The sequence below is a fragment of the Salmo salar genome, chromosome ssa03 (assembly GCF_905237065.1).
Source record: "Salmo salar chromosome ssa03, Ssal_v3.1, whole genome shotgun sequence".
Lineage (NCBI taxonomy): Eukaryota > Metazoa > Chordata > Actinopteri > Salmoniformes > Salmonidae > Salmo > Salmo salar.
Window position 1 is genome coordinate 25,136,036 of NC_059444.1, and position 27,111 is coordinate 25,163,146.

The 27,111-nt window shown below is 42.3% G+C and overlaps 1 protein-coding gene across 5 annotated transcripts in view; it reads right to left on the reverse strand.

Moving 5' to 3' along the window:
• Nucleotides 1–26,672, reverse strand: part of LOC106599374 (E3 ubiquitin-protein ligase RNF220) — a 190,375-nt gene extending 163,703 nt beyond the window's left edge. For 2 of the 5 annotated variants that reach the window (XM_014190577.2, XM_014190573.2), the window contains exons 1-2: nt 26,299–26,672; nt 11,123–11,943 (exon numbers count right to left, since the gene is read on the reverse strand). In XM_014190577.2, the coding sequence (XP_014046052.1) occupies nt 11,123–11,771 (649 nt within the window). In that variant the 5' untranslated portion in view covers nt 11,772–11,943; nt 26,299–26,672. Of the gene's footprint in view, nt 1–11,122; nt 11,944–24,700; nt 24,908–26,298 lie in introns of those variants that run through there. The other 3 variants (XM_014190580.2, XM_014190578.2, XM_014190575.2) reach the window with 3 other exon arrangements.
• Nucleotides 26,673–27,111: the final 439 nt, after the last annotated feature.

Below are 27,111 nucleotides of genomic sequence, written 5' to 3' on the forward strand. Positions count from 1 at the left end.
TAGTGTAGTGTGGTGTGGTCTGGTGTAGTGTGGTGTGGTCTGGTGTAGTGTGGTGTGGTCTGGTGTAGTGTGATGTGGTCTAGTGTAGTGTGGTGTGGTCTGGTGTAGTGTGGTGTGGTCTGGTGTAGTGTGGTGCGGTGCGGTGTGGTCTGGTGTAGTGTGGTGCGGTGCGGTATGGTCTGGTGTAGTGTGGTGTGGTCTGGTGTAGTGTGGTGCGGTCTGGTGTAGTGTGGTGTGGTACGGTGTAGTGTGGTGTGGTCTGGTGTAGTGTGGTCTGGTGTAGTGTGATGTGGTCTGGTGTAGTGTGGTGTGGTCTGGTGTAGTGTGGTGTGGTCTGGTGTAGTGTGGTGCGGTACGGTGTAGTGTGGTGTGGTCTGGTGTAGTGTGGTGGGGTCTGGTGTAGTGTGGTCTGGTGTAGTGTGATGTGGTCTGGTGTAGTGTGGTGGGGTCTGGTGTAGTGTGGTCTGGTGTAGTGTGGTGTGGTCTGGTGTAGTGTGGTGTGGTCTGGTGTAGTGTGGTGTGGTCTGGTGTAGTGTGGTCTGGTGTAGTGTGGTCTGGTGTAGTGTGGTGTGGTCTGGTGTAGTGTGGTGTGGTCTGGTGTAGTGTTGTGTGGTCTGGTGTAGTGTGGTGTGGTCTGGTGTAGTGTGGTGGGGTCTGGTGTAGTGTGATGTGGTCTGGTGTAGTGTTGTGTGGTCTGGTGTAGTGTGGTGTGGTCTGGTGTAGTGTGGTGGGGTCTGGTGTAGTGTGATGTGGTCTGGTGTAGTGTGGTGTGGTCTGGTGTAGTGTGGTGTGGTCTGGTGTAGTGTGGTGTGGTCTGGTGTAGTGTGGTGTGGTCTGGTGTAGTGTGGTGTAGTGTGGTGTGGTCTGGTGTAGTGTGGTGGGGTCTGGTGTAGTGTGGTGTGGTCTGGTGTAGTGTGGTGTGGTCTGGTGTAGTGTGGTCTGGTGTAGTGTGGTGTGGTCTGGTGTAGTGTGGTGTGGTCTGGTGTAGTGTGGTGTGGTCTAGTGTAGTGTGGTGTGGTCTGGTGTAGTGTGGTGTAGTGTGGTGTGGTCTGGTGTAGTGTGGTGGGGTCTGGTGTAGTGTGGTGTGGTCTGGTGTAGTGTGGTGTGGTCTGGTGTAGTGTGGTGGGGTCTGGTGTAGTGTGGTGGGGTCTGGTGTAGTGTGGTGTGGTCTGGTGTAGTGTGGTCTGGTGTAGTGTGGTGTGGTCTGGTGTAGTGTGGTGTGGTGTAGTGTGGTGTGGTCTGGTGTAGTGTGGTCTGGTGTAGTGTGGTGTGGTCTGGTGTAGTGTGGTGTAGTGTGGCGGGGTCTGGTGTAGTGTGGTGTGGTCTGGTGTAGTGTGGTGTGGTCTGGTGTAGTGTGGTGGGGTCTGGTGTAGTGTGGTGTGGTCTGGTGTAGTGTGGTGTGGTCTGGTGTAGTGTGGTGTGGTCTGGTGTAGTGTGGTGTGGTCTGGTGTAGTGTGGTGTGGTCTGGTGTAGTGTGGTCTGGTGTAGTGTGGTGTGGTCTGGTGTAGTGTGGTGTGGTCTGGTGTGGTGTGGTCTGGTGTAGTGTGGTGTGGTCTGGTGTAGTGTGGTCTGGTGTAGTGTGGTGTGGTCTGGTGTAGTGTGGTGTGGTACAGTCTGGTGTAGTGTGGTGCGGTACGGTCTGGTGTAGTGTGGTGCGGTACGGTCTGGTGTAGTGTGGTGTGGTGTGGTGTAGTGTGGTCTGGTCTGGTGTAGTGTGGTGTGGTCTGGTGTAGTATGGTGTGGTCTGGTGTAGTGTGGTCTGGTGTAGTGTGATGTGGTCTGGTGTAGTGTGGTGTGGTCTGGTGTAGTGTGGTGTGGTCTGGTGTAGTGTGGTCTGGTGTAGTGTGGTGTGGTCTGGTGTAGTGTGGTGGGGTCTGGTGTAGTGTGATGTGGTCTGGTGTAGTGTGGTGGGGTCTGGTGTAGTGTGGTGTGGTCTGGTGTAGTGTGGTGTGGTCTGGTGTAGTGTAGTGTGGTCTGGTGTAGTGTAGTGTGGTCTGGTGTAGTGTGGTGTGGTCTGGTGTAGTGTGGTGTGGTCTGGTGTAGTGTGGTGTGGTCTGGTGTAGTGTGGTGTGGTCTGGTGTAGTGTGGTGTGGTCTGGTGTAGTGTGGTGTGGTCTGGTGTAGTGTGGTCTGGTGTAGTGTGGTGTGGTCTGGTGTAGTGTGGTGTGGTGTAGTGTGGTGTGGTCTGGTGTAGTGTGGTCTGGTCTGGTGTAGTGTGGTGTGGTCTGGTGTAGTGTGGTGTAGTGTGGCGGGGTCTGGTGTAGTGTGGTGTGGTCTGGTGTAGTGTGGTGTGGTCTGGTGTAGTGTGGTGGGGTCTGGTGTAGTGTGGTCTGGTCTGGTGTATGTGTGGTGTGGTCTGGTGTAGTGTGGTGTGGTCTGGTGTAGTGTGGTGTGGTCTGGTGTAGTGTGGTGTGGTCTGGTGTAGTGTGGTGTGGTCTGGTGTAGTGTGGTGTGGTGTGGTGTAGTGTAGTGTGGTCTGGTGTAGTGTAGTGTGGTCTGGTGTAGTGTGGTGTGGTCTGGTGTAGTGTGGTGTGGTCTGGTGTAGTGTGGTGTGGTCTGGTGTGGTGTGGTCTGGTGTAGTGTGGTGTGGTCTGGTGTAGTGTGGTCTGGTGTAGTGTGGTGTGGTCTGGTGTAGTGTGGTGTGGTACGGTCTGGTGTAGTGTGGTGCGGTACGGTCTGGTGTAGTGTGGTGCGGTACGGTCTGGTGTAGTGTGGTGTGGTCTGGTGTAGTGTGGTCTGGTCTGGTGTAGTGTGGTCTGGTGTAGTGTGGTGTGGTCTGGTGTAGTGTGGTCTGGTGTAGTGTGATGTGGTCTGGTGTAGTGTGGTGTGGTCTGGTGTAGTGTGGTGTGGTCTGGTGTAGTGTGGTGTGGTCTGGTGTAGTGTGGTCTGGTGTAGTGTGGTGTGGTCTGGTGTAGTGTGGTGGGGTCTGGTGTAGTGTGATGTGGTCTGGTGTAGTGTGGTGGGGTCTGGTGTAGTGTGGTGTGGTCTGGTGTAGTGTGGTGTGGTCTGGTGTAGTGTAGTGTGGTCTGGTGTAGTGTAGTGTGGTCTGGTGTAGTGTGGTGTGGTCTGGTGTAGTGTGGTGTGGTCTGGTGTAGTGTGGTGTGGTCTGGTGTAGTGTGGTGTGGTCTGGTGTAGTGTGGTCTGGTGTAGTGTGGTGTGGTCTGGTGTAGTGTGGTGTGGTCTGGTGTAGTGTGGTGTGGTCTGGTGTAGTGTAGTGTGGTCTGGTGTAGTGTAGTGTGGTCTGGTGTAGTGTGGTGTGGTCTGGTGTAGTGTGGTGTGGTCTGGTGTAGTGTGGTGCGGTACGGTCTGGTGTAGTGTGGTGTGGTCTGGTGTAGTGTGGTGTGGTCTGGTGTAGTGTGGTGCGGTCTGGTGTAGTGTGGTGTGGTCTGGTGTAGTGTGGTGTGGTCTGGTGTAGTGTGGTCTGGTGTAGTGTGGTGTGTACTGGTGTAGTGTGGTGTGGTCTGGTGTAGTGTGGTACGGTACGGTCTGGTGTAGTGTGGTACGGTACGGTCTGGTGTAGTGTGGTGCGGTCTGGTGTAGTGTGGTGCGGTACGGTCTGGTGTAGTGTGGTGTGGTCTGGTGTAGTGTGGTGTGGTCTGGTGTAGTGTGGTGCGGTCTGGTGTAGTGTGGTGCGGTACGGTCTGGTGTAGTGTGGTGTGGTCTGGTGTAGTGTGGTGTGGTCTGGTGTAGTGTGGTGTGGTCTGGTGTAGTGTGGTGTGGTCTGGTGTAGTGTGGTACGGTACGGTCTGGTGTAGTGTGGTGCGGTACGGTCTGGTGTAGTGTAATATGTGGTGCGGTACGGTACAGTCTGGTGTAGTGTCGTGTGGAGTATTGTGGTGCGGTACTGTGCGGTCTACCGTCTCTCAGCTGTGTGTCTCTCCCAGGACACACACACCTCAGCAGAGAGACAGACAGCCTGCTACACCTCCTTTATCTATCTGACACCTCAATGTCAACAGAACCAACCTCAGGCCCACTGCCCTGGGCGTACCAGTCATTCTGAGGAGCACCCCAATAGGGGCAAACAGGAGGAGGGGAAAAGGGGCATAGGGAAAGAAAGACAAAATAAAGAACTGAAACAGAATAGACGAAGAGTAAAGATGTTACGTGTTTGAAACTCATCCCCTCATCTTCTCACTTCTCAGTTTCACTCTCTACCAAACACCATATATTCACTCACTTCTTCAAAATAAAACTCTACCTCTCCTTGCTGTTGCGCAGAAACAGCTGAGATGCAGCTGTAGCGAAATAACAACTTCCTTAAGAATACCTTAGAATAGCTACTACGACTCCAATGATAAAAAAAAACACTGATACGGACAGAGAGAGGCTGGGAAACTAATACAGATGGAGTCTGGGTGGATGACAGCTATTGGATTTGAATATGAGATTGCTGCCGAGTAGAGGACACACAATTAGAATGCAGGATTGAATCAATAGGCCTGCTGACAGATGGATTACAAAGGTAAATAGATGATACATGCTGATAAATAATTAATTGGGGCTAGTGTGAGGAGGGTTGGGATGGAGGGAGAGTGACATGAAGGTAGCTAGAGGGAGAACGGCAACACTTTCCTCGTGGCCGTCACCCATCACAAATGCACCAGTGCATTGTGGGTCAGTGTGCAGGACCATGCAGATATGATTGGACATGGTGGTTCTGTGATGAACTTATGAGACCGTGGTAACACAGTGTTTCTGCATCCGATGGAGCATGGTGGAAATAACAAGGAAATGCCTTCTTAAACGGTTTGAAACATGCCTATTTAGTTACCTGGTAAATCATTGTAATACCAACAAATTCAACATTTAAGTTTTCTTTTCTTTTTTTTTGGACTGATTTGCTTACTGAAAAACCACACTAGTGTATTTTCAGCAAAGACTAAATAGCACCAAAACAAAAGCTACAGGTGCATGTCATGTGGTTGTGAGGTAATGGCCTAAAAAAGGGTGTTATTGTGGCACAGCCCTTCTGCAACATTGTGAAACCGTGCGCTAAAACAGGTAACGATCCCAAACGCAGCCTCTCTTGTGCACCGTGACCAGCCATCACCGCAGCGCTTCAGAGGCAGCAATCACTTGCCGATGAATTATTCAAAATTAAGGGCGTAACGTATATGTGTCGTTTTGCCAAGTGGGCTTTTTGGAAACAAGCCTGTCACAGAAGACTGCATCCACAAACTGTGAGAAGATTAGATTACAGAGACGAGAAGGGGGGCAGACCTAGCGAGGAGAGAGGGAGGGAGGAGAAAGAGGGGAAAAGAGGGAGTAGAAAGAGAAAGGGTGAGGAGCATAGGAAAAAGAAAGATGAAAGGGGGAATAAAAGAGAAGACTACACGCCGGCTGTCGTGGGGGTCTGTCTTGTTTTGCTCTGGGTGGGGGACCTGTTAGCAGGAGCTCGGCTTCAGGAGCACGGCTTCAGCCACTGCCTCTTTAAGGGTGCTCTGGGGGAACAGACCTTTCAACACACCAGCATAAGCCTGGGCAGGCCGAAGGCTGTGAAAGGCAGCTCTCTAGAGAAATAAACCCTTCAGCTCTGGGCACTGTGAGTCAGTCAGTGACAATTCGCCTTTTCCTAAGACTACAAATGAAAACCTGTATAATAAAAATGGAGGAGTGGACCTCCAGGGTGTTCTGCCTTCACGGTGCCCCGACCGGAAGCCTGACCCCTGGGTAACAGAGGAACGGAACTGCATGCCAGCTGTAGAGGTTCTACTGGACTCAGCGGGCTGGTTTCACTGGGGTTTTATAGAGGCTGAGTGACATCAGCACAGGGCTGAAATCCGGACCATGGGAATGTGGCTGACCCGGGGCCTGGGAGACGGACGGAGACTGGGCCCCCCATAGTGCTGCTGCACACACAGACACAGCAGAAATAACATGGGCGTGCACGCACACACACACACACACACACAAACACGCAGCAAAAATAACACAGCCCACTGTCAGGGGAAACAACCACCACAATATGACCGGCTACATAAAGCCTCTGCTCGTTTTTACATTCTCCTATTGATACTTATGTTGTCATAATGTCTGAAGCTGAAACAAGCTCTCTCTCTCTCTGAGAAAGCAGATCAAAAGTTGCAGGCTTGTGTTCAATGTGTTCTAACAGCCCGTCCTTTAGCTGAGAGCGGATTCATGTGAGTAGCTGTTTACTAGTCCAGAGAGCCCAGCTGTTCCTTGGAGGAGGATGTCGCCACTCATCTAATTTCCCCCCCGTTCATTTCCCTAACAGTGGATCCAGCAGCTCGTTTCAGTAATCGAGGCTTGCCACCAATCTGTGTCCAATTCAAGTGGCCAAGCCAACAAAGCCCAGGCAGAAAGCGCTAATCCTTGATCTGCATCGCGCCGCAGCAATGGCACAGCCCACTGCTCTTCTATTTAACACAGCGTTGTGATGGTTAGACACCTGCTGTCTACTGCCAACAACCACCCAATGTCTACCGCTGAGAGAGAGATAGAGATAGAGAGGGAGTGGGGGGGGGTAAAGGGAGAGAACGAGAGGGAGAGAGAGCGAGGGAGAGACTATTATCTGTGGAATTTTCAAGTTGTTTTTTGAGAGTGCAGAGGTAGTCTTACAAAAACAAGAAGCCTGTTTTCATGATGGCCAGTACGTTTTGAGATTTGACAGCAGGGCCAGTGGAAGTGCAGGAGGATTCCTGGCCCCCGGGGGCCACGGGGAGACTGAGGGCCACAGACAGTGGGGTAAACAAAGGCATGGAGGCCAGAGGGCCACAGTACCCGGGAGGTGGGCGGAAGCCTGGAGGGGAGGCAGGGGGTGAGAGGGGGGATGGGCACGGAGACTGACAGAGAGGCAAAATGAGAGGACAAGCCTTTTAACATCTGGGTAAGCACAGACGAGCACCCGGGCCGCAGCCTAATTATTAGAACACTCTTACTTAACTTAACCTCGCCACTAGACCGTGACAGGGAGATGGGAGGGAGGGAGAGGGGATGACAGCAGAGCAAGAGGCGGGGAGAGAGGGAGAGAGGGAGTGTGGAGGGAGCAGATTTTTGTGGGGATGATAATGTTTGTCTCCTTGGCTATTTAACTCTTCACCTGCCAGAAAGAAATGAATAGGGGTTGTTGTGACTAAACAAAACATTCACCAGCATAACATTACAGTAATTCAAATATAAAGGTATTTCTATTCATAAAGGCATCTAATGCATTTTATTTATCACTAGCATCATTCCTCCTTGAAGACCCTCTCTTTCTGTGATTGTCTCCTTTTCCTACAACCGTTTCCCAAAGTTTGTACCATTTCCCTGGGAATAACAACCACACTGATGACATCTGCTCTTTGAAAGAAGAAAAAAAAAAATCCCCATCTGACTCACTGTGTGTTTTAACAGCTGTCAGCGTGCGTTGCTCTTTAGAACACTGGATGTGAAGAACGTTGGAATAACTGCACATTGGGTGACAGATCTACAAGGCAGGAACTCTGCACCGATCATCATGACAGAGAGGGAGAGGGAAAGGTAAGGGGCAGCAAATCATTAAAGGCGCCACTGAATGATCTGCCTGGCAACCAGAAAGGCACAGAAACGGTTATGGAGATAGAACTGCATTCTCATTACGATCACAAAATAGTTTTACCTAAACTCCAAACTCTTATGTGATTGGGGATCTTGAATTAAATGTGGGAGAGATTGAATCCTGATTCTGAATCCTGATTCTCCCAGACAAACAGACATTAGATGGGATGTCTCGCCTAGCCTGACTGGCCTGTCCTCTGACTGACTGGGCGGTGGGTCGGTCAGCGGCTATCTCCAGTCCTGAGCGACCGGGGTGGTGGGGGTTAAGTGCGGCCCTGCCAGGCACCCAGTACCCCGTAAATCAGTGGGGATTTATGGAGACAGGCCTGTACGGCTCACAGCTCGGTCACGTCAGGAAGGAAGCCTGCGTGACTACACTCTGTTGTCTTAAGGATTCTTCTCTTTATTTCAGCTGCTCAGGAAAGCGGTTGGGGTCTGCATTTCAGCTCTAAACCACGCTAATTGCTCATCCTCCTCCTTTTTGTCATTTCTTTTATCTCTCCTTTTATCTCACTTTTCCCCCTCTACCTTCTCCTCTCCCTTTTCTCTTTCTCTCACACACACACGCGCACACACACACACGCACACGCACACACACACACAGACGCACACACACACAAAGTACTTCCTTCCTTCCCTCTCTCTCTGTCTCTTCACTCTCTTTCCATCTCTCCTCCCTAAGCCAGGCTTGTTGGGGCGCTTTGTGGAATGGAAATGTGGAAGTGGGTTAGCTGCTCAGGGTCAGGTTCAATGTTCAGATCTGTGGTGCAAATGTGTGGTGGGGGAAAACAAACAAACAAGCTCCAGCTGTCACGCACTCACACAGGGAGATGTAACACACACACACACACACACACACACACACACACACACACACACACACACACACACACACACACACACACATCCATGACAATTAGCAACACACACACAAAACACACAGAGATACACACATTTAAAATCACTCTCACAAACAAACAAGTGTTCTTCTGTCTTCACTGAGCTTCTGCATGTGATTCTTTCATTGTAAATATTCAAGTGAATTTTAAACAGGCAAATGACTCCTGGTGCCTTTAAAACTATACAGTATACAAGGAAAGACCCTTTTATTACTGATTTCAGAGGGATAAATCTGTAATATGAATACACTGACATGTAATAGCTTATAATGTGATATGCGTATATTATAATGTGATATGCGTATATTATAATGTGATATGCGTATATTATAATGTGACATGCATATATTATAATGTGATTTGCGTATATTATAATGTGATATGCCTATATTATAATGTGACATGCATATATTATAATGTGATATGTGTATATTATAATGTGATATGCGTATATTATAATGTGATATGCGTATATTATAATGTGATATGCGTATATTATAATGCCATGTTGGGATCTTTATGCAGAGTTTTAATGATTTACAGCATAGTGTTTTAAAAACGTGCAAGTGACTGTACTGGGAAGATTTGGCGGGTTTAACACTGAGGGGACACTGCTCCAGGAGTGACAGCAAGCAGCTAGGTATACAGTCAAGAGAACCCAATTTAAGTCTCTTATATAAAAGTGCTGGAAATTCAATTGCATTAGAGCCCTTGGTGGGTGCAGGTTTAATCGAATTAGACAAGGCTCCAAAACAGAAAACAGCTTCCAGCTCTCAAAATAATTTCCTCCCTCCCAGTCCTCGCCATACCCTACGCCCATGCCGCCTTGCTCTACACTGGGGATGCCAACCCCCCTAGTCCCCTGGTCCCCTTCCACCCTAATCTCCTCTATATCAGTGAGGATGAACCAGACCGTATTCTAATCAAATGACACCAATATCAGCTTAACACACAATAGCAGTATATCTGGATGGTATTGGTAAGATGCATAAGCCTTTCTCCATGAGACTTCATGTGGCTGAATTTGCAATTTCCCAATGCCCAACATGAAGGACATGTAATTCCATCTATTTCACTTCTATCTGTGCTAGAAAGCTACATGCATCTCTCTGGTTCTACATAAACGTGACCAGCAGAAACACAGGCAGCATTATCTGGGCTGACGTTTATAGGACCTCAAAAACACCAACGCCACTTTAAACAAGTAATCCTTTATGAGAAATGCTATTTCTTTCATCTCTCTCTCTCTCTCTCTCTCTCTCTCTCTCTCTCTCTCTCTCTCTTTCCATCCCTCTCGCTCTCTTTCTCTCTCTCTCTCTTTCTCTCTCTCTCTTCTTCCCTTCTCTCTCCCTCTCTTTCTTCTTGCTGGGTGTCATTCCCCCTCCCTGCTCCTCCGGTGGTGTTTTTATCGGATCAGTCTCAGTTCGCCGCTCTTGTCTCTCATGTGTTCGATCAAGGGTGGTTCGATCTCTCCTTATGCACAGTGCGCCTGTCGCGCTCTAGCCCTCCCAATGAGAGAGACAGAGAGAGGAAAAGGGAGAGGAAGAGTGAGAAAGATAGCGAGAAAGCACAGCGACTCTCAGTGTGCAATTACCCGCCACCATAATGAGGGCTCGGTCTCTTTCTCCTGAGAGACCGACTCCCACTTTCCCTCTCTCTCGCTCTCTCTCGCCCACCAATCTGTCACAAGATCAGATGGATCCTGTTGACGTGTGTAGGAGTTGTTAGTGCTTGTGCAGAGAGAGAGGGTGGGGGGTGATCCCCCCCCCCTCCTGTTAGAGACATGCCTCCTGCCAAAGTTTGGAAAGCTGGGTAATCCCCTGTTCATTTGCCACACTGGCTGGGTGAGTGCAGTGGTATGATGAATGCTGATGACAGGACTGTACCCCATCTTGCTGCGAGTCACTTCCCAAGTAATCAGATTAAAACAGTGAGCCAAATGGCCTCTGCTCATTGGAGAATGCTAATGTCCCAGAGCTTGCGGGAGTTGGAGTGAGACAGGGACAGGAAAGGACATGGGGGGGGAAAGCAGGAAGAAGGGACCAGAAAATCAGTGTTGTGCACTGTAGGGGTGACAGAGAACATAATCGGGGAGGGAATTGTGTGTGTGTGTGTGAGTGTTTGTGTGATCGCGTGAGCGCACACATGAGCGTGTGTGTATGCGTTCGCCACAGACCACAGCGAGAGGGGAGGACAGTGTGTGAGTGAGTTTAAGGCTGAGTGGGCCTATGGAAATGTCTTTGGTTTTCACAGGCTGCTACTGTATTTGGAGTTAAGGTTCACAGGGTGGATTACTGCCAGTTATATTACTGGACTCCCTCTCAGTAGCATACTTATTCTTCTGAGCATGCCCTGGCATCATTTGATATTTTCCCAAATTCTTTCACTTGCACTTACCCAAGAAAAACGTCCATGTAATTTATGAATCAGATCTGTGGAGTACATCTGTGTGTGGGGCTCACTTCCTGAACATCCCTCTGTACTTTAATACACTTCATAGATAGCAAAGTATGGATGCTGCTGTCTCTATAGCAACACAGCATACAGTATGTGTTGTTTTTAGGTACATTTTTTCTTGTAATATCAAAAGCGTATTGTTTGTGAGGCATGATTTAATAGTAGAATTACCGGTTACCATTACATGTGTTTTATGGTTCATAATTTAAAGGTAAATGTACTCACAGCGTTCGATGCGGTCCTCTGGGCTCGATGACGTCTCGCGGTCGGACAACAGGCCTGACACTGCAAAAATCTTTTTCCCAGCATCCTCCACTGCCTTAAGGGCGCTTGGGGAGCTGGAGGGGATCTGTCCCCCCCCAAAGTCATACTCTTTACCCTCAGCGTCCGTGTATCGCAGGTGGGGAGAGGCGTCTGCATCCAGGCAGCCTTTGAGGCGCTTGGCTGGGGTGAAGGCAGACTGGTAGCCCCCTGCCCCGTCACGGTCGTCTGGAGGGGAGGCGAAGGGTCGGAACGCCCCCACCCCGCTGTGGTTCAGCATGCTGATGGGAGAGCAGTCCAGATTTGGGGGGGCGAACTGGTGATGCAGGTGCAGCAGGGAGGAGGGGAAGTCCCGGTTGGGGAAGCCCCCGGGAACGGCTCCCTGACGGTGGTACATGGAGGCAAAGGTGTAGGAGCCGTTGTTGAAGGGCAGGTGCATGTCCTTCTCGCCCATGGAGACGGGCACGCCGAAGGGGCGGGGCTGCTGGCAGGGGATGGAGGCGTCGCGGCTGGCCTCGGCGGTGGAAGCCAGCACCATGAGGGCTGGGGATGCCAGAGGGTTGGGAAGGTAAGAGGACGACTCCATCTTGAAAGCGGCCCGGTGCAGGTCCATCCTGGTACCTGGGGAGGGGGGTTCCTGGGCCCAGAGGAGGGGCTGAGAGAAGAAGGAGTGGGGTGGGGTGTCCGGGCTGCGGGAGGCGGCTCTGGACACGCAGGTCAGGGGAAGGTGGGTCCTCACGGAAGGGTCCAGTCTCACTGCGGGTTCATCCTCCTCAGGTCACCGTCTGTAACAGGACACACAAGAAGTGACGTTTTCATTCAGCATCAGCCATAAAACTATTAAAAATAACATGACAGAGCCTCTTTGAAGAAGTCACAAACTTTCCCTCAGAGAGAGATCTGGGGTTGGATCACATCTATTTAAGCGGATTATCTCTCCATCTCTCCATCTCTCCCTCCGCTGCCTGCAGCTGGACCAGAACCGTCTGTCACAGATAAGGGTAGCGCTCGTCAATCTGATAAGGCCGGGCCTGCTCATGTGAACACTCGTCCCTGGTCCCTAGGCTGTCTACTCCAATGGGATTGTGATAGTGATATCATATCAGGCTGCCATCTGCACAGCCAGGAAATTTGACTGAATGAATAAATTAGCTGCACTTAACCTCTTGACCTCTGGAGCAGTGAAACAGACTGAGACTCTCAGGAGGATTAGATGGTCAGATTGGACAAAGTGTGTGAGGTGATTTAATGAAACAATGGCAAAAAAAAACGTTTCAAAGATTTTTTATCCCAAAGTGTAATTAGAAGGTGGACCTAAGAATGGGTATAACGTGTACATTTTAAGAGCTCAAAAGAAGTGCCCATCTATAAAAATCAAACATAAAACTGAAGTTACAAATTCAGTATTTTACGCATCTGTACTTCATAAATCTACATTTTAAAATAATATTCCTTTACATTGATATCATTCACAAAAAATGTTGACGTTAGATATGCTATCGTACGTTCACCATTGATTTATCTAAATCCTCTCAAATGTTGAACCAATTCATGTGGATAAGGTCAAACCTACAGCATCATGTACATAGCTCTTCAAAGCCACACGGAATATCTCCCCACATCAAAGACTCTCCACGGGAATTAGCTGAGAAATATTTTATATACATCAGCTGTCCTGAACACTCATTCAAATCAATTTAAAACCTGATCTGAGCTTTGACACACTGCACACACAGCCTCTCTCAGAAAGAATCTATTTACATTACATTTACATTACCACACAGGCTACGTCCCAAACGGCGCCCTATTCCCTACACGGTGCCCCTATGGGGCTCTGGACAAAAGTAGTGCACTATATAGGGAACAGGGTGCCATTTGGGACGTAGCCATACAGGAGATGTCAGGGGAATGTCTGTTGAAAATGGGTTATACTATACTATAGTATACTACAGCGCTCCGGTCTGGCCAGACGCCCAAGCATCACATTACACTCTGTCTTTCCCCCTAATCTATCCAGGAAAAAGCACCTTGAAATGGTACCAATAACAATACCCTATCTGTAACAAAAGGCCCCCTTTCATCATAGTCTTCCCTGCGTATCAGATCTCTTCTCTGGGATAACCTCTAAACAATGACTCCATGTAGGTGTTGACAGCCAGGTAACACAGTGATAAGTACCTGGATACTTCAATTGTATTATCGTTACCATCAGCGTGCAGAGCTGTGGACTCAGTGTGAAACTGACAATTCAATAAAAGGACACAGGATATCCCCTTATGCCGAAAGCATAAGTAGGCTGAGTGTTGTACCGATGCGCTAATCATTTCTCTGTTCTCCAGCAGACGAGGAGCAGAGCCGAAGTCGCCTGGTGTGGGATCTACAGGAACAAATCTTGTGCTCCCAGGGTGCTTGAGTCAGCCCCGTGGGCTGGAGCCTGACACACACTGACACACACACACACTCCTCCGCTCCACACCACGCAGAGTTGTGGAAACTGTTTTCTATCTCATTACTGCATGCTTGTCTTATAATATACTACATCCTTTTAAATGACAAGACGGAATAATACAAGTTCAGCCAAAGTTGAAAATCAGTGTGATCTCAACTGAAGACCCGTGTGGCTCGTGTGGCTCAGTTGGTAGAGCATGGTGTTTGTGACGCCAGGGTTGTGAGTTCGATTCCCAAGGGGGACCAGTTCGGGGGAAAAAATGTGTGAAAATGTATGCAATGTATGCATTCACTACTGTAAGTCGCTCTGGATAAGAGCGTCTGCTAAATGTAAAAAATGTAAGACCATTTATCCTTATCACTAATGTTAAACAATCATTGGACTAACCTATAATACATATATGTACAGTAGATGTCAGTTAGAATCTACTGACACTAGCTCATAAATATTTACTGACAGGGTTTATCTGCATTTTATTATCGATATAATATTTTCATATTGTCATAACTTGATTACTCTCGGTAGACTGATGCAGCTGTCAGTGAAATATTAAATACAACACATTGTATTTTAAGTGACAATGTCATGATATCTTGAGAAATTGCAACGTCAACAACAATGAAGCGTAATATAATTCCTATCAGAAAGGCACTGATGTAAAATAAGCTATAGGTCTCTGTAAAGGTAAATAGTTGGGATGTCAAACCTATTTTCCATCTGGTTGTTTTAGGAGAGAAACGCACATAAATCCAATTTAGCTATAAACATACATTGTCAACTCTGACTGATGGCCAAGTATTGGAGCCCCAAACAGCTAAAGTTTCCTTAGAGAGTGTCATTCAGACCACAGCTCCTGTGCTTTCCTTGTCTGTCAGTATATTTAGAGATTGTTGACAACAGTGAAAGTGCCACTCTTACATTTTATTACAGGACAGACGGTGTCATTCAACCCCTTCTGGAGGACACACATATATACACACACACATATACACACACACATAGACACACACACACACACACATAGACACACACACACTTGTGCGCATAGGCATATTATCTATGGGAGGGCATATGTAGACAATTTGCAAGTTGTGGTAATTCGGTAGATGATTTGAACAAGTAGATCTCTAATTATCTCCGAACTTCTGAAAAAGGAAGTGTACCTACAGACCCTCTTGTTTAAAAAAAACGCCATCTTAATCAGCTATTCAATTAAAATGCATCAGCCTACTTCCTACAATTCAAGAAAATTGAAATGCACAGCACAAACCCAATTTCTGCCCATTATTTCATCAACTAAAGAAACACCACTGTAACACCATAGATAACTTCCAAAATCCACAAGTTCCAAAAAAGATAATTTCTCAAAATGTGAAATTAAAATAGATTGTAGATAATATTCGAACAAGACACATTTACATGTACAGTAAAACTGCTCTACCAAATCTGGCAACTCTTTGAATAATAATAGTAATAATAATAATAATAATAATAATCCCTATTACTATGAAATATTACTATGAAAAATTACTATGAAACATTACTATTACTATGAAACATTACTATTCCTATGAAACATTACTATGAAACATTACTATTACTATGAAACATTACTATGAAACATTACTATTACTATGAAACATTACTATTACTATGAAACATCACTATGAAACATTACTATTACTATGAAACATTACTATTACTATGGAACATTACTATTACTATGAAACATCACTATGAAACATTACTATTACTATGAAACATCACTATTACTATGAAACATTACTATGAAACATTTCTATTACTATGAAACATTACTATGAAACATTACTATTACTATGAAAATGTACTATGAAACATTACTATTACTATGAAACATTACTATTACTATGAAACATTACTATTACTATGAAACATTACTATTACTGTGAAACATTACTATTACTGTGAAACAGTAATATTACTATGAAACATTACTATGAAACATTACTATTACTATGAAAATGTACTATGAAACATTACTATTACTATGAAACATTACTATTAATATGAAACATTACTATTACTATGAAACATTACTATGAAACATTACTATTACTGTGAAACATTACTATGAAACATTACTATTACTGTGAAACATTACTATTACTATGAAACATTACTATGAAACATTACTATTACTATGAAACATTACTATGACTATGAAACATTACTATTACTGTGAAACATTACTATGAAACATTACTATGAAACATTACTGTTACTATGAAACATTACTATTACTATGAAACATTACTATTACTATGAAACATTAGTATTACTATGAAACATTACTATGAAACATTACTATTACTATGAAACATTACTATGAAACATTACTATTACTATGAAACATTACTATTACTATGAAACATTACTATGAAACATTACTATTACTATGAAACATTACTATTACTATGAAACATTACTATTAATATGAAACATTACTATTACTATGAAACATTACTATGAAACATTACTATTACTGTGAAACATTACTATGAAACATTACTATTACTGTGAAACATTACTATTACTACGAAACATTACTATGAAACATTACTATTACTATGAAACATTACTATGACTATGAAACATTACTATTACTGTGAAACATTACTATGAAACATTACTATGAAACATTACTGTTACTATGAAACATTACTATTACTATGAAACATTACTATTACTATGAAACATTACTATGAAACATTACTATTACTATGAAACATTACTATTACTATGAAACATTACTATGAAACATTACTATTACTATGAAACATTACTATTACTATGAAACATTACTATGAAACATTACTATTACTATGAAACATCACTATTACTCTGAAACATTACTATTACTATGAAACATCACTATGAAACATTACTATTACTATGAAACATTACTATTACTATGAAACATTACTATGAAACATTACTATGAAACATTACTATTACTATGAAACATTACTATTAAACAGTACTATATTTTTATGAAACATTACTATTACTATGAAACATTACTATGAAACATTACTATTACTATGAAACATCACTATTACTCTGAAACATTACTATTACTATGAAACATCACTATGAAACATTACTATTACTATGAAACATTACTATTACTATGAAACATTACTATGAAACATTACTATTACTATTAAACAGTACTATTACTATGAAACATTACTATTAAACAGTACTATATTTTTATGAAACATTACTATTACTATGAAACATTACTATTACAATGAAACATTACTATGAAACATTACTATTACTGTGAAACATTACTATTACTGTGAAACAGTACTATTACTATGAAACATTACTATGAAACATTACTATTACTATGAAACATCACTATTACTCTGAAACATTACTATTACTATGAAACATCACTATGAAACATTACTATTACTATGAAACATTACTATTACTATGAAACATTACTATGAAACATTACTATTACTATGAAACATTACTATTACTATGAAACATTACTATTAAACAGTACTATATTTTTATGAAACATTACTATTACTATGAAACATTACTATGAAACATTACTATTACTATGAAACATCACTATTACTCTGAAACATTACTATTACTATGAAACATCACTATGAAACATTACTATTACTATGAAACATTACTATTACTATGAAACATTACTATGAAACATTACTATTACTATTAAACAGTACTATTACTATGAAACATTACTATTAAACAGTACTATATTTTTATGAAACATTACTATTACTATGAAACATTACTATTACTATGAAACATTACTATGAAACATTACTATTACTGTGAAACATTACTATTACTGTGAAACAGTACTATTACTATGAAACATTACTATGAAACATTACTATTACTATGAAAATGTACTATGAAACATTACTATTACTATGAAACATTACTATTACTATGAAACATTACTATTACTATGAAACATTACTATTACTGTGAAACATTACTATGAAACATTACTATTACTGTGAAACATTACTATTACTATGAAACATTACTATGAAACATTACTATTACTATGAAACATTACTATGACTATGAAACATTACTATTACTGTGAAACATTACTATGAAACATTACTATGAAACATTACTATTACTATGAAACATTACTATTACTATGAAACATTACTATTACTATGAAACATTACTATGAAACATTACTATTACTATGAAACATCACTATTACTCTGAAACATTAACTATTACTATGAAACATCACTATGAAACATTACTATTACTATGAAACATTACTATGAAACATTACTATTACTATGAAACATTACTATTACTATGAAACATTACTATGAAACATTACTATTACTATGAAACATTACTATGAAACATTACTATTACTATTAAACATTACTATTACTATGAAACATTACTATGAAACATTACTATTAAACAGTACTATTACTATGAAACAGTACTATTACTATGAAACATTACTATGAAACATTACTATTAAACAGTACTATATTTTTATTAAACATTACTATTACTATGAAACATTACTATTACTATGAAACATTACTATTACTATGAAACATTACTATGAAACATTACTATTACTATGAAACATTTCTATTACTATGAAACATTACTATGAAACATTACTATTACTATGAAACATTACTATTACTATGAAACATTACTATTACTATGAAACATTGCTATGAAACATTACTATTACTATGAAACATCACTATGAAACAGTACTTTTACTATGAAACATTACTATTACTATGAAACATTACTATGAAACATTACTATTACTATGAAACATTACTATTACTATGAAACATTACTATGAAACATTACTATGAAACATTACTATTACTATGAAACATTACCATGAAACATTACTATGCAACATTAATATTACTATGAAACATTACTATGAAACATTACTATGAAACATTACTATTACTATGAAACATTACTATGAAACATTACTATTACTATGAAACATTACTATGAAACATTACTATGAAACATTACTATTACTATGAAACATTACTATGAAACATTACTATTACTATGAAACATTACTATGAAACACTACTATGAAACATTACTATTACTATGAAACATTACTATGAAACATTACTATTACTATGAAACATTACTATGAAACACTACTATGAAACATTACTATTACTATGAAACATTACTATGAAACATTACTATTACTATGAAACATTACTATGAAACACTACTATGAAACATTACTATTACTATGAAACATTACTATGAAACATTACTATTACTATGAACCATTACTATGAAACACTACTATGAAACATTACTATTACTATGAAACATTACTATGAAACATAAGAGGTGTTTCTTCACTCCTCATCTGCATGTGATTGTACTGCACACAGGGAGAAGATGTTAGCATCTCAGAGCAGCTAATTACACTGTTTCACTTCCAAAACAACCCAATGTCATTTTATAGGCACCTAAAAACCACTCCGTCTAAAGGGGACAAAACCTCTTGACATTATCGGAGATCTTTTTTTATACAAGACTTCACTTAAAATGGTAAAAACATAATCATATAGGTAAAAGTCTAATAGATTTTAGCAGCTTGAAACAGGGTGTGGCATCAAATATTTGCAGTTGTGACACAGACAGGCAGAGCCAACTGTCTGTGTGGTGGATGGGCTGGCCGGGTGTGTTTGCGACAGGCAGAGCCAACTGTCTGTGTGGTGGATGGGCTGGACGGGTGTGTTTGCGACAGGCAGAGCCAACTGTCTGTGTGGTGGATGGGCTGGCCGGGTGTGTTTGCGACAGGCAGAGCCAACTGTCTGTGTGGTGGATGGGCTGGCCGGGTGTGTTTGCGACAGGCAGAGCCAACTGTCTGTGTGGTGGATGGGCTGGCCGGGTGTGTTTGCGACAGGCAGAGCCAACTGTCTGTGTGGTGGATGGGCTGGCCGGGTGTGTTTGCGACAGGCAGAGCCAACTGTCTGTGTGGTGGATGGGCTGGCTGGGTGTGTTTGCGACAGGCAGAGCCAACTGTCTGTGTGGTGGATGGGCTGGCCGGGTGTGTTTGCGTCCCAGCGGAAAGCTCACTCAGTATTCTAGACAGCCAGTTGTGGCTGATGTCCGAAGGACAGTCAATACTATTGAAATAGAGTCATTGATGTGTGCCTCTGTGACTCTGTACACACTGCCGAAGCTCAAATGTTCCTTCTGAATCAAATCACCTGCTCACTCGCCAATATGAAATCTATATAGGGAGTGTTTCAATACAATGCACCAACAGCAGCTGCTGCTTCTCCACAGAATATGCTGCAGTACTGACAAATATGAAAGTAAGATTTAATATCAGAGCCGGCGCTCAGTGAAGGATACAATAATGCCACTTGGGCATATTCAGCTGCAAAATCAATAAGGATTGGACAAGCTGTGCCACACTGCTCGAATGGCAGTTCACTAACAACCAATACATTCCACTGGAGTGTATGACACAGAGTGGTGTAGGCCTAATCAGTCTTTTCAAAATCTTTAGGAGATGTCTTTCACCCACAAATCCAAGCACTCTCTTTCCTTTTGTGTATATTTGAACCATTGGCTTGGTGTGTGACCAACCCAAAGTGACATTCAGGTCTAACTGTCAAAAGGAGAAGGGGGTTTACTTTCTAAATAAGCCTTTGTGAGCTAAAAGGACGGCGAAACACATTGATTCATGGCAGACAAAATCATTTTTTTTATGTTTCCTGACCTGCCACACACAACCCACCTGAACCAACTAATTCCTTGCTAAGCCCAGATTATTTGCAAGGTGTCGTGTCTGGCTCCCAGGGCGCCAAAGCCAGCCGTGGACTACAAAGAGAACCCCTCTCTCTCTTTCTGTCTCTCACCGCTGACCATCTCACTCACTGAAGCCGTGCAACCTCTTTGTAAATAGAGAAAGAAAGTGAGAGGGAGAAAAAGAGAGAGGGAGGGGGAGGGAGGGAGGGAGGGAGAGAGAGAGAGACAGAGCACAGGGCTTGGGCTGAGCCTGGGGACAGTGAGCCCTGGACTGGACTGAAGAGCGAGGACACCACTGGCCTACCTGGCCAGTCACTGGATGTTCAATAACATACAGTGAGCAGCACAGTGATGGTCTGCCCCAAAGCCTTCTTATGACAACTTGTTGGCCAGCACAACGTATAAAACACCACACAATAATTCAGCCGACACGGCAAGCTTCTCATTACAGGAGCAGTGCCATGGTAGATTTTGAAGGATAGTTTTGGTTGCTGTTATAGGGATGAAACTGAAGTTTAGAAGACTTCATGGAAGTCTTTACACCAGTAAGTACGCTTCCATAATTCATGAATATAGTATTCGTGTGTGTGTGTGTGTGTGTGTGTGTGTGTGTGTGTGTGTGTGTGTGTGTGTGTGCGTGTGTGCGTGTGTGCGTGCGTGCGTGCGTGCGTGCGTGCGTGCGTGCGTGTGTGTGTGTGTGTGCGTGCGTGTGTGTGTGTGTGCGTGTGTGTGTGTGTGTGTGTGCGTGCGTGTGTGTCAATGAGACATATCGGAACAAGTGCCTTTCCACTCCCAAGCCATGACTGTAGGAAGATAATAAGTACACAAAGATATCTGTCTACAATCGATTGAAGCAAATGCACTGATAATGCCTTCTGGGCAGGATGTGAAAATTAACTTATTTCCAAGCTCTGAAATTTACATCCAGATCATTGACAAATGGTGAAATCTGAGAAAGAAAATATCTGATAACTATATTGTACAAACCTCATCACATTAGACAGCCTAACTCCGAACGGTGTCCTGTTCTCAATGTCTCTCATGAAATAACACTGCTATACAATTCAGTCAAACCGTTGCAAAAGCCTATTGGAAATATCTAGCAATAGGCTACTAAATGGAAACAAGCAACATTAATCAAAATGGAACATTATTCAATATCATTGGCAATTATTTATCAATAAAATGCATTATTTTATAACATCATAATAGTAATATCCAACACATGTGTACATTGGAAAAAACATTAAAAATAAATGTTCCTACATATGTAACTAGTTCCAGGGCTACACACTTCATCTCCCCCAGTCGTTGCTATTAAGTATTGGAGACTGATTTGTACACTCAATTCAAAAAGCACTCGTGACAGAAAGCAACAAAATACAATAATAAAGAGAATAGAATATTGAAGTTAAGTCCCTTACAGACATAAACAGCAAATAGCTCTATCCACAAGACTGACCAAAACTTAGTCTCCAAATCACACAAAAAAAATGAAGGGAACATTTTTTAAACTAAGGTTAGTCACAACGTGATGCAAATATTGCCATGTAACGGATGACTGGAAACAATATAGGCATACAAACAGGAAATAATACAACTGATAAATTGTATGATTATTCAGATTGAATATCGCAATATGAAACGAATTAGCCACTACAATGTTCTCAGCATGGCTGTACAGCCCGAGCGCACAACAAAGAAAACCAGACAACCTTATTTGAAACAACATTTCAAGTAATATTTGCACTGTCAAAAAATTCATTAGGAAACAGAATCAGCTAAACGACGGGGGAAGTGAAGTGGTCAGAATAATGTAATATGAATGAAGGGGAACCGTCTTCCTTTGATTAAACATTCCACACAAGGCATTGACTAACCTACAAATATTCAAAATAATGAATGCATATCAAAAACGAATCTAAGATGCATACAGTGAAACCGTGAGTGCATGCGCGAGATATTTATCCTAAACCCATATGTTCAAACACTTGTTATTTACCGTTTATTTCAATTACCATACCATGCCACCATCTGCATGGCAAATTAGCATTCAGTCAAGTGTTTATTAGCAAAACAAAATATAAACTTTAGTAGGGACGTGGTGGGGCATTCTGCTTTTGATAAAGAACGAGGTATTAGTAGCCTAGCCTATATATCGATAGGACTTAATAGACCAAGGGTCATCAAGACGATGCGATAGAGTAATCCATAGTTAATTTACTATCTATGTCATCTGGGTTTGTGTAAGCCTGGACCAAACGGAGGATCAGTAGCATATCAAGTTACGATATTAATGCATATCATGACGTTAATAATTCCCTATTGATCAAATATGAGGAGTAGCCTAATTTGAGTAAATCTTCGATTCTTTCTCCTTTCCTTCGCAATAGTTCAGCTCTCGAACCACACAGAGAAGAAGAAACTCTCCTATTTGCTAACAGTGTTTCATTCCGCCTGCTTGCTCTCCGGTTTTTTAATTCCAAACAGCGCTCAAATCCAGATTAAAATAACTCTGGCTATTGATCCGTGCTCTGGATTCGACATTAATTTTAGTTCAGTTCTCACTTTGCAAGAGGATCAATGGGAAGCAATAACAGCTGACATCGCTGCTGAAAGGGATAGAAAAGAAGGACTGGGGGAAAAAATCGAAACGCTAACAAATAAATAATGTGTTACTTTTCTTCCGACATCGACTTTGATTTTTGCTTGACTCTTCCCAGGCCACAGTGAAGAAACGCAAAGCAATGACGGAGTAGCCAATCATTTCAATAGGCTAAGTGGAAAATTCATCTAAATTCTAGGCGTACATGAAGTTGATTAATTCACATAACATTGTCCTTTAGCAATAAGGACTAAATAGCCTAAAAATAAGTATAACAATCCTAACAGGGGTGGCAGGGTAGCCTAGTGGTTAGCGCGTTGGACTAGTAACCGAAAGGTTCCAGGTTCGAATCCCTGAGCTGACAAGGTACAAATCTGTCGTTCTGCCCCTGAACAGTTAACCCACTCTTCCCCGGGAGGCCATTATTTAAAATAAGAATTAGTTCATAACTGACTTGCCTAGTTAAATAAAGGTAAAATATCGGTTCGAAACTGAACTTGTTAAAGATCTTTTTCAAAATCTCATTCTTCTCTAGAAATTGTTGCGCTGTGAAAAGATCAGGTGTCTATTTCACCTGCTACTCAGTGATTTTAGAATAACCAAAATATCCTTATTCGTCTGCACAGCACACAATTTAATATTTAGAGGTTCATCACATACCATGTAAATGATGATGTATCAATTATGCCAAAACCTAACTTTTTACTTGTTGAAAACCTACCATGATTAGAGAAATATAATCAGACGCAGAAATAGGCCTACTGCGAAAACAATTAAACGCATGTCAGAGAGCATGTTAGGCCTAGCACTTCCTTTTTGATGTCCATAATTCAAGTGAACATAGGAAATAGGAAGATTGAAAAAAGTGTGATACTATGCTGATAAATCAACCGAAGCGATGAAAGTGTGTTTTAGTGGAAAATAAAACGGGTGAGTAGGCCTATAGGAATAAATTAGGCAATAATCATTTGACCGTTTTTTTTCATGTCATGTTTGTGAAATAAGAAGGTTAAAGTTTTCAAAAACCGATATAGCCAATTATAGCCTATACACTTAGACTATATCAATTAGGCCAATATAATGTCATAAAAAATATGGAAACTTTTGTCTGCGTCGACTGGTGGATATGACTCTCATAGGACTCTAATTTTTCCAGTTGACAAAAAATAGATCAACAGCATCCCTCCGTTATAACAGCTTAAAAGATGATTTGGCATGTCATCATACACAGACAATTTATTCTATTTTGAAAGCAAACATTTTAGATAAAAAAAGATCACGGATTAAAAATATAGGCTAGGCTACTGTTGAAAGACACAATGCACCTTGCTAAACGTGTTCCCGTTTAACTTACATTTTATTTAAAAAGTTGTATAATTATTATATAATATTTAAAACGTTATATTGTAACATAATTGAAAAATGATTAAATGTTTTATTAAGTCCAATTAGAGTGATATTTTATAAACTGCTCATGAAAGTTAAAGGTTGTTTTCTTTCTTTCCAAAAATGATTATTTCTATGTTTATTTTCTTGAAGAAAAGCCGCATCATCAACGTCGTTAGAGAGCGAGCTGCACTTGATCGATATCATATTTTGTGTATTCATCAACTGTGAATTAACCTAAACGCCTTACGCTTTGGAGAAACTCGTTTACAACTCGTCGGTTAAGCAGAAACCTTCCAGCTTGTAGCCAGTCATTTGGGGCAGGATGTAAATTGTAGTGGTCTGTAGTAAACAGGTGTTTCCCTCTTCTTTCTCTCGGCTCCCTCTCAGAATACTTCTTGGCTCGTTTTCGATTTCAGGATTTTTTCTTTCCGAGGATTAAAGTGAACATAATTGATGCTTAACGGAACCTTAGTCAACACGTAGGCTACCTGCTCTCTCTCTAAATATATTCATGGACGCTCTCTCTCTCTCTCTCTCTCTCTCTCTCTCTCATTCTCTCTCATTTTCTCTCTTTCTAACACACACACACACACACACACACACACACACACACACACACACACACACACACACACACACACACACACACACACACACACACACACACACACACACACACACACACACACACACACACACACACACACACAAACACACACACACACACAGAGAGAGAGAGAGAAAACATTATGTTTACCAAGTTTAGAGAAAAGGCTATGTTCATCTATTAACTAATATGCTTCACTAACATTTTAATCTACGATTAAGATTATGTTGAAATATTACTTTTCCAAATAGCAAAGGTTTAGCAAAACAATTGTGAGAGAAGTGTTCATTGTTTATGGTGCTGTGCAGACAGTGTTAGGGCCACTGTTCGGTCATTAACTTAAAACATGGCTTTGTTTAGTTTAATAAGCATTAAAGGCTACGATAGATAATGGGTGTTTTTAAAATAGTCAAAGGCAAGAATGGTTAAAATCACCTTATTACAGGGTCTCTTAATTGGGGTTTTATACAAAGACATCAAAACGTTGACTTTTAATCTGTGACGAGTCATATTTCTCCACGGTATTCTTTGGATGACTACAAGTAGTTCACGCGCATTAGATGGAACAATGTTGTAACATCTTGGACATGTTCCCCACTGTAGGCCTTGACTAAGGTAGCGGACACAACTACTCCGAATTTTCAACTACTTATAGGCCTACCTCGATTTAAAGTAAAACTATAGGTGTTGGCTATATGAAGGTTATATGTCAGGTGATGTGTCCTTTCCGCATGTGATGATACCCTTTCCGACCTAACTTGAACAGAGCACTCCAGGACCGCATAAAAACAACGTTCAAAACATGAGGTAAAAATTCAAACTCAGGACCAAAGCAAGAGGTAAAGTTTAACAGTTACCCTGACTTTGAAACTTGTGGAAACGCTCCTAATGATTCCAACCAACGGGTTCAGAAGTTAGAATGCAAAGCATATTTTTGGAAAAAGTAGGGTAGCCTAACCCATGCATCACATGGGTTGATGATAAAATGCCAAACGCTAGTCTTAAGAAAGATATACAATTCTCAATGACTGTAAACAAGATTCACATTTCAAGAGGCAGGGTTGACGTGCACACAATCATTAAGTACTACGACAATTAATACATGAGTTCACGCTTAAAATAGTCGGATAGCCTACAGCCAGATTCGTGGTGCGTTAAAAGTTGGACGACAACAAAATCCCGAAAGGTAAAAGAGCAGAACACAACGCAATCACAGTCTAAACATTCGGAGTACTTACGTTGTTATAAACAATCCCTTTGAAGGTCGTAGATTTCGTTTATCCTCAAAACCGAAACTTTTCAATGGCAGGCTGGCGAAAGCACCGGAGATAACGGGGTCGCATGGAAAGGAAAGTAGGCTAGTTAACACCTCGTTGCAAGGTTGCTGTGTGGACAGGCAGGCTGTGCCAGCTCTTGTGTTCAGAGTGGTATCAGTTGCATGTATCGCTGAGAGAGTGAATATGCGTCTAGGAATAACGAGTCTGGGAATAACGAGGAAAAAGCAGTGATTGAATCTAAGGTAGATGTGTCGCTCGCAAACAGTGTTTTAGGTGCAGTGCTGCCGCTCAGCGCTGGGTTTGCTCAATGACTGACATTCTCTCCTTTCCACTTCCCCCCATTCGCAGTTCCCCAGCCCCCTCTCTCCGTCCGTCTTCCCCAGGGTGGGTTTTACTGAGCTTTGTGAACAGTGAATGAATTATCTTCTGTCTTCACTGTATAAGAGACCAGTGGAAATGAAGTCTACTTCTAAACAAAAGGTACATCAAAAATGGATATTATTTCCAAATCAGAGATATGATTACGCACAGCGCACGCGTTACAGTAGCCGTGAAATGACAAAGTTACATACGTGGTGACCTCTCAAAACAAGCTGCTTATGCAAAGCAATTAATTAGCCTACTGTGTTAAATACAAATGAAAAGGTGTTGAAACTGTCAGGGCCAATTTGAAATGTATGAAAAGCAAAAACTATTTTTCTCCGTCCAGCACAGGACACAAAATACCCCCACATTTTCAAGAAAGCATTTAAACCAAAATATATACTTTTTTTT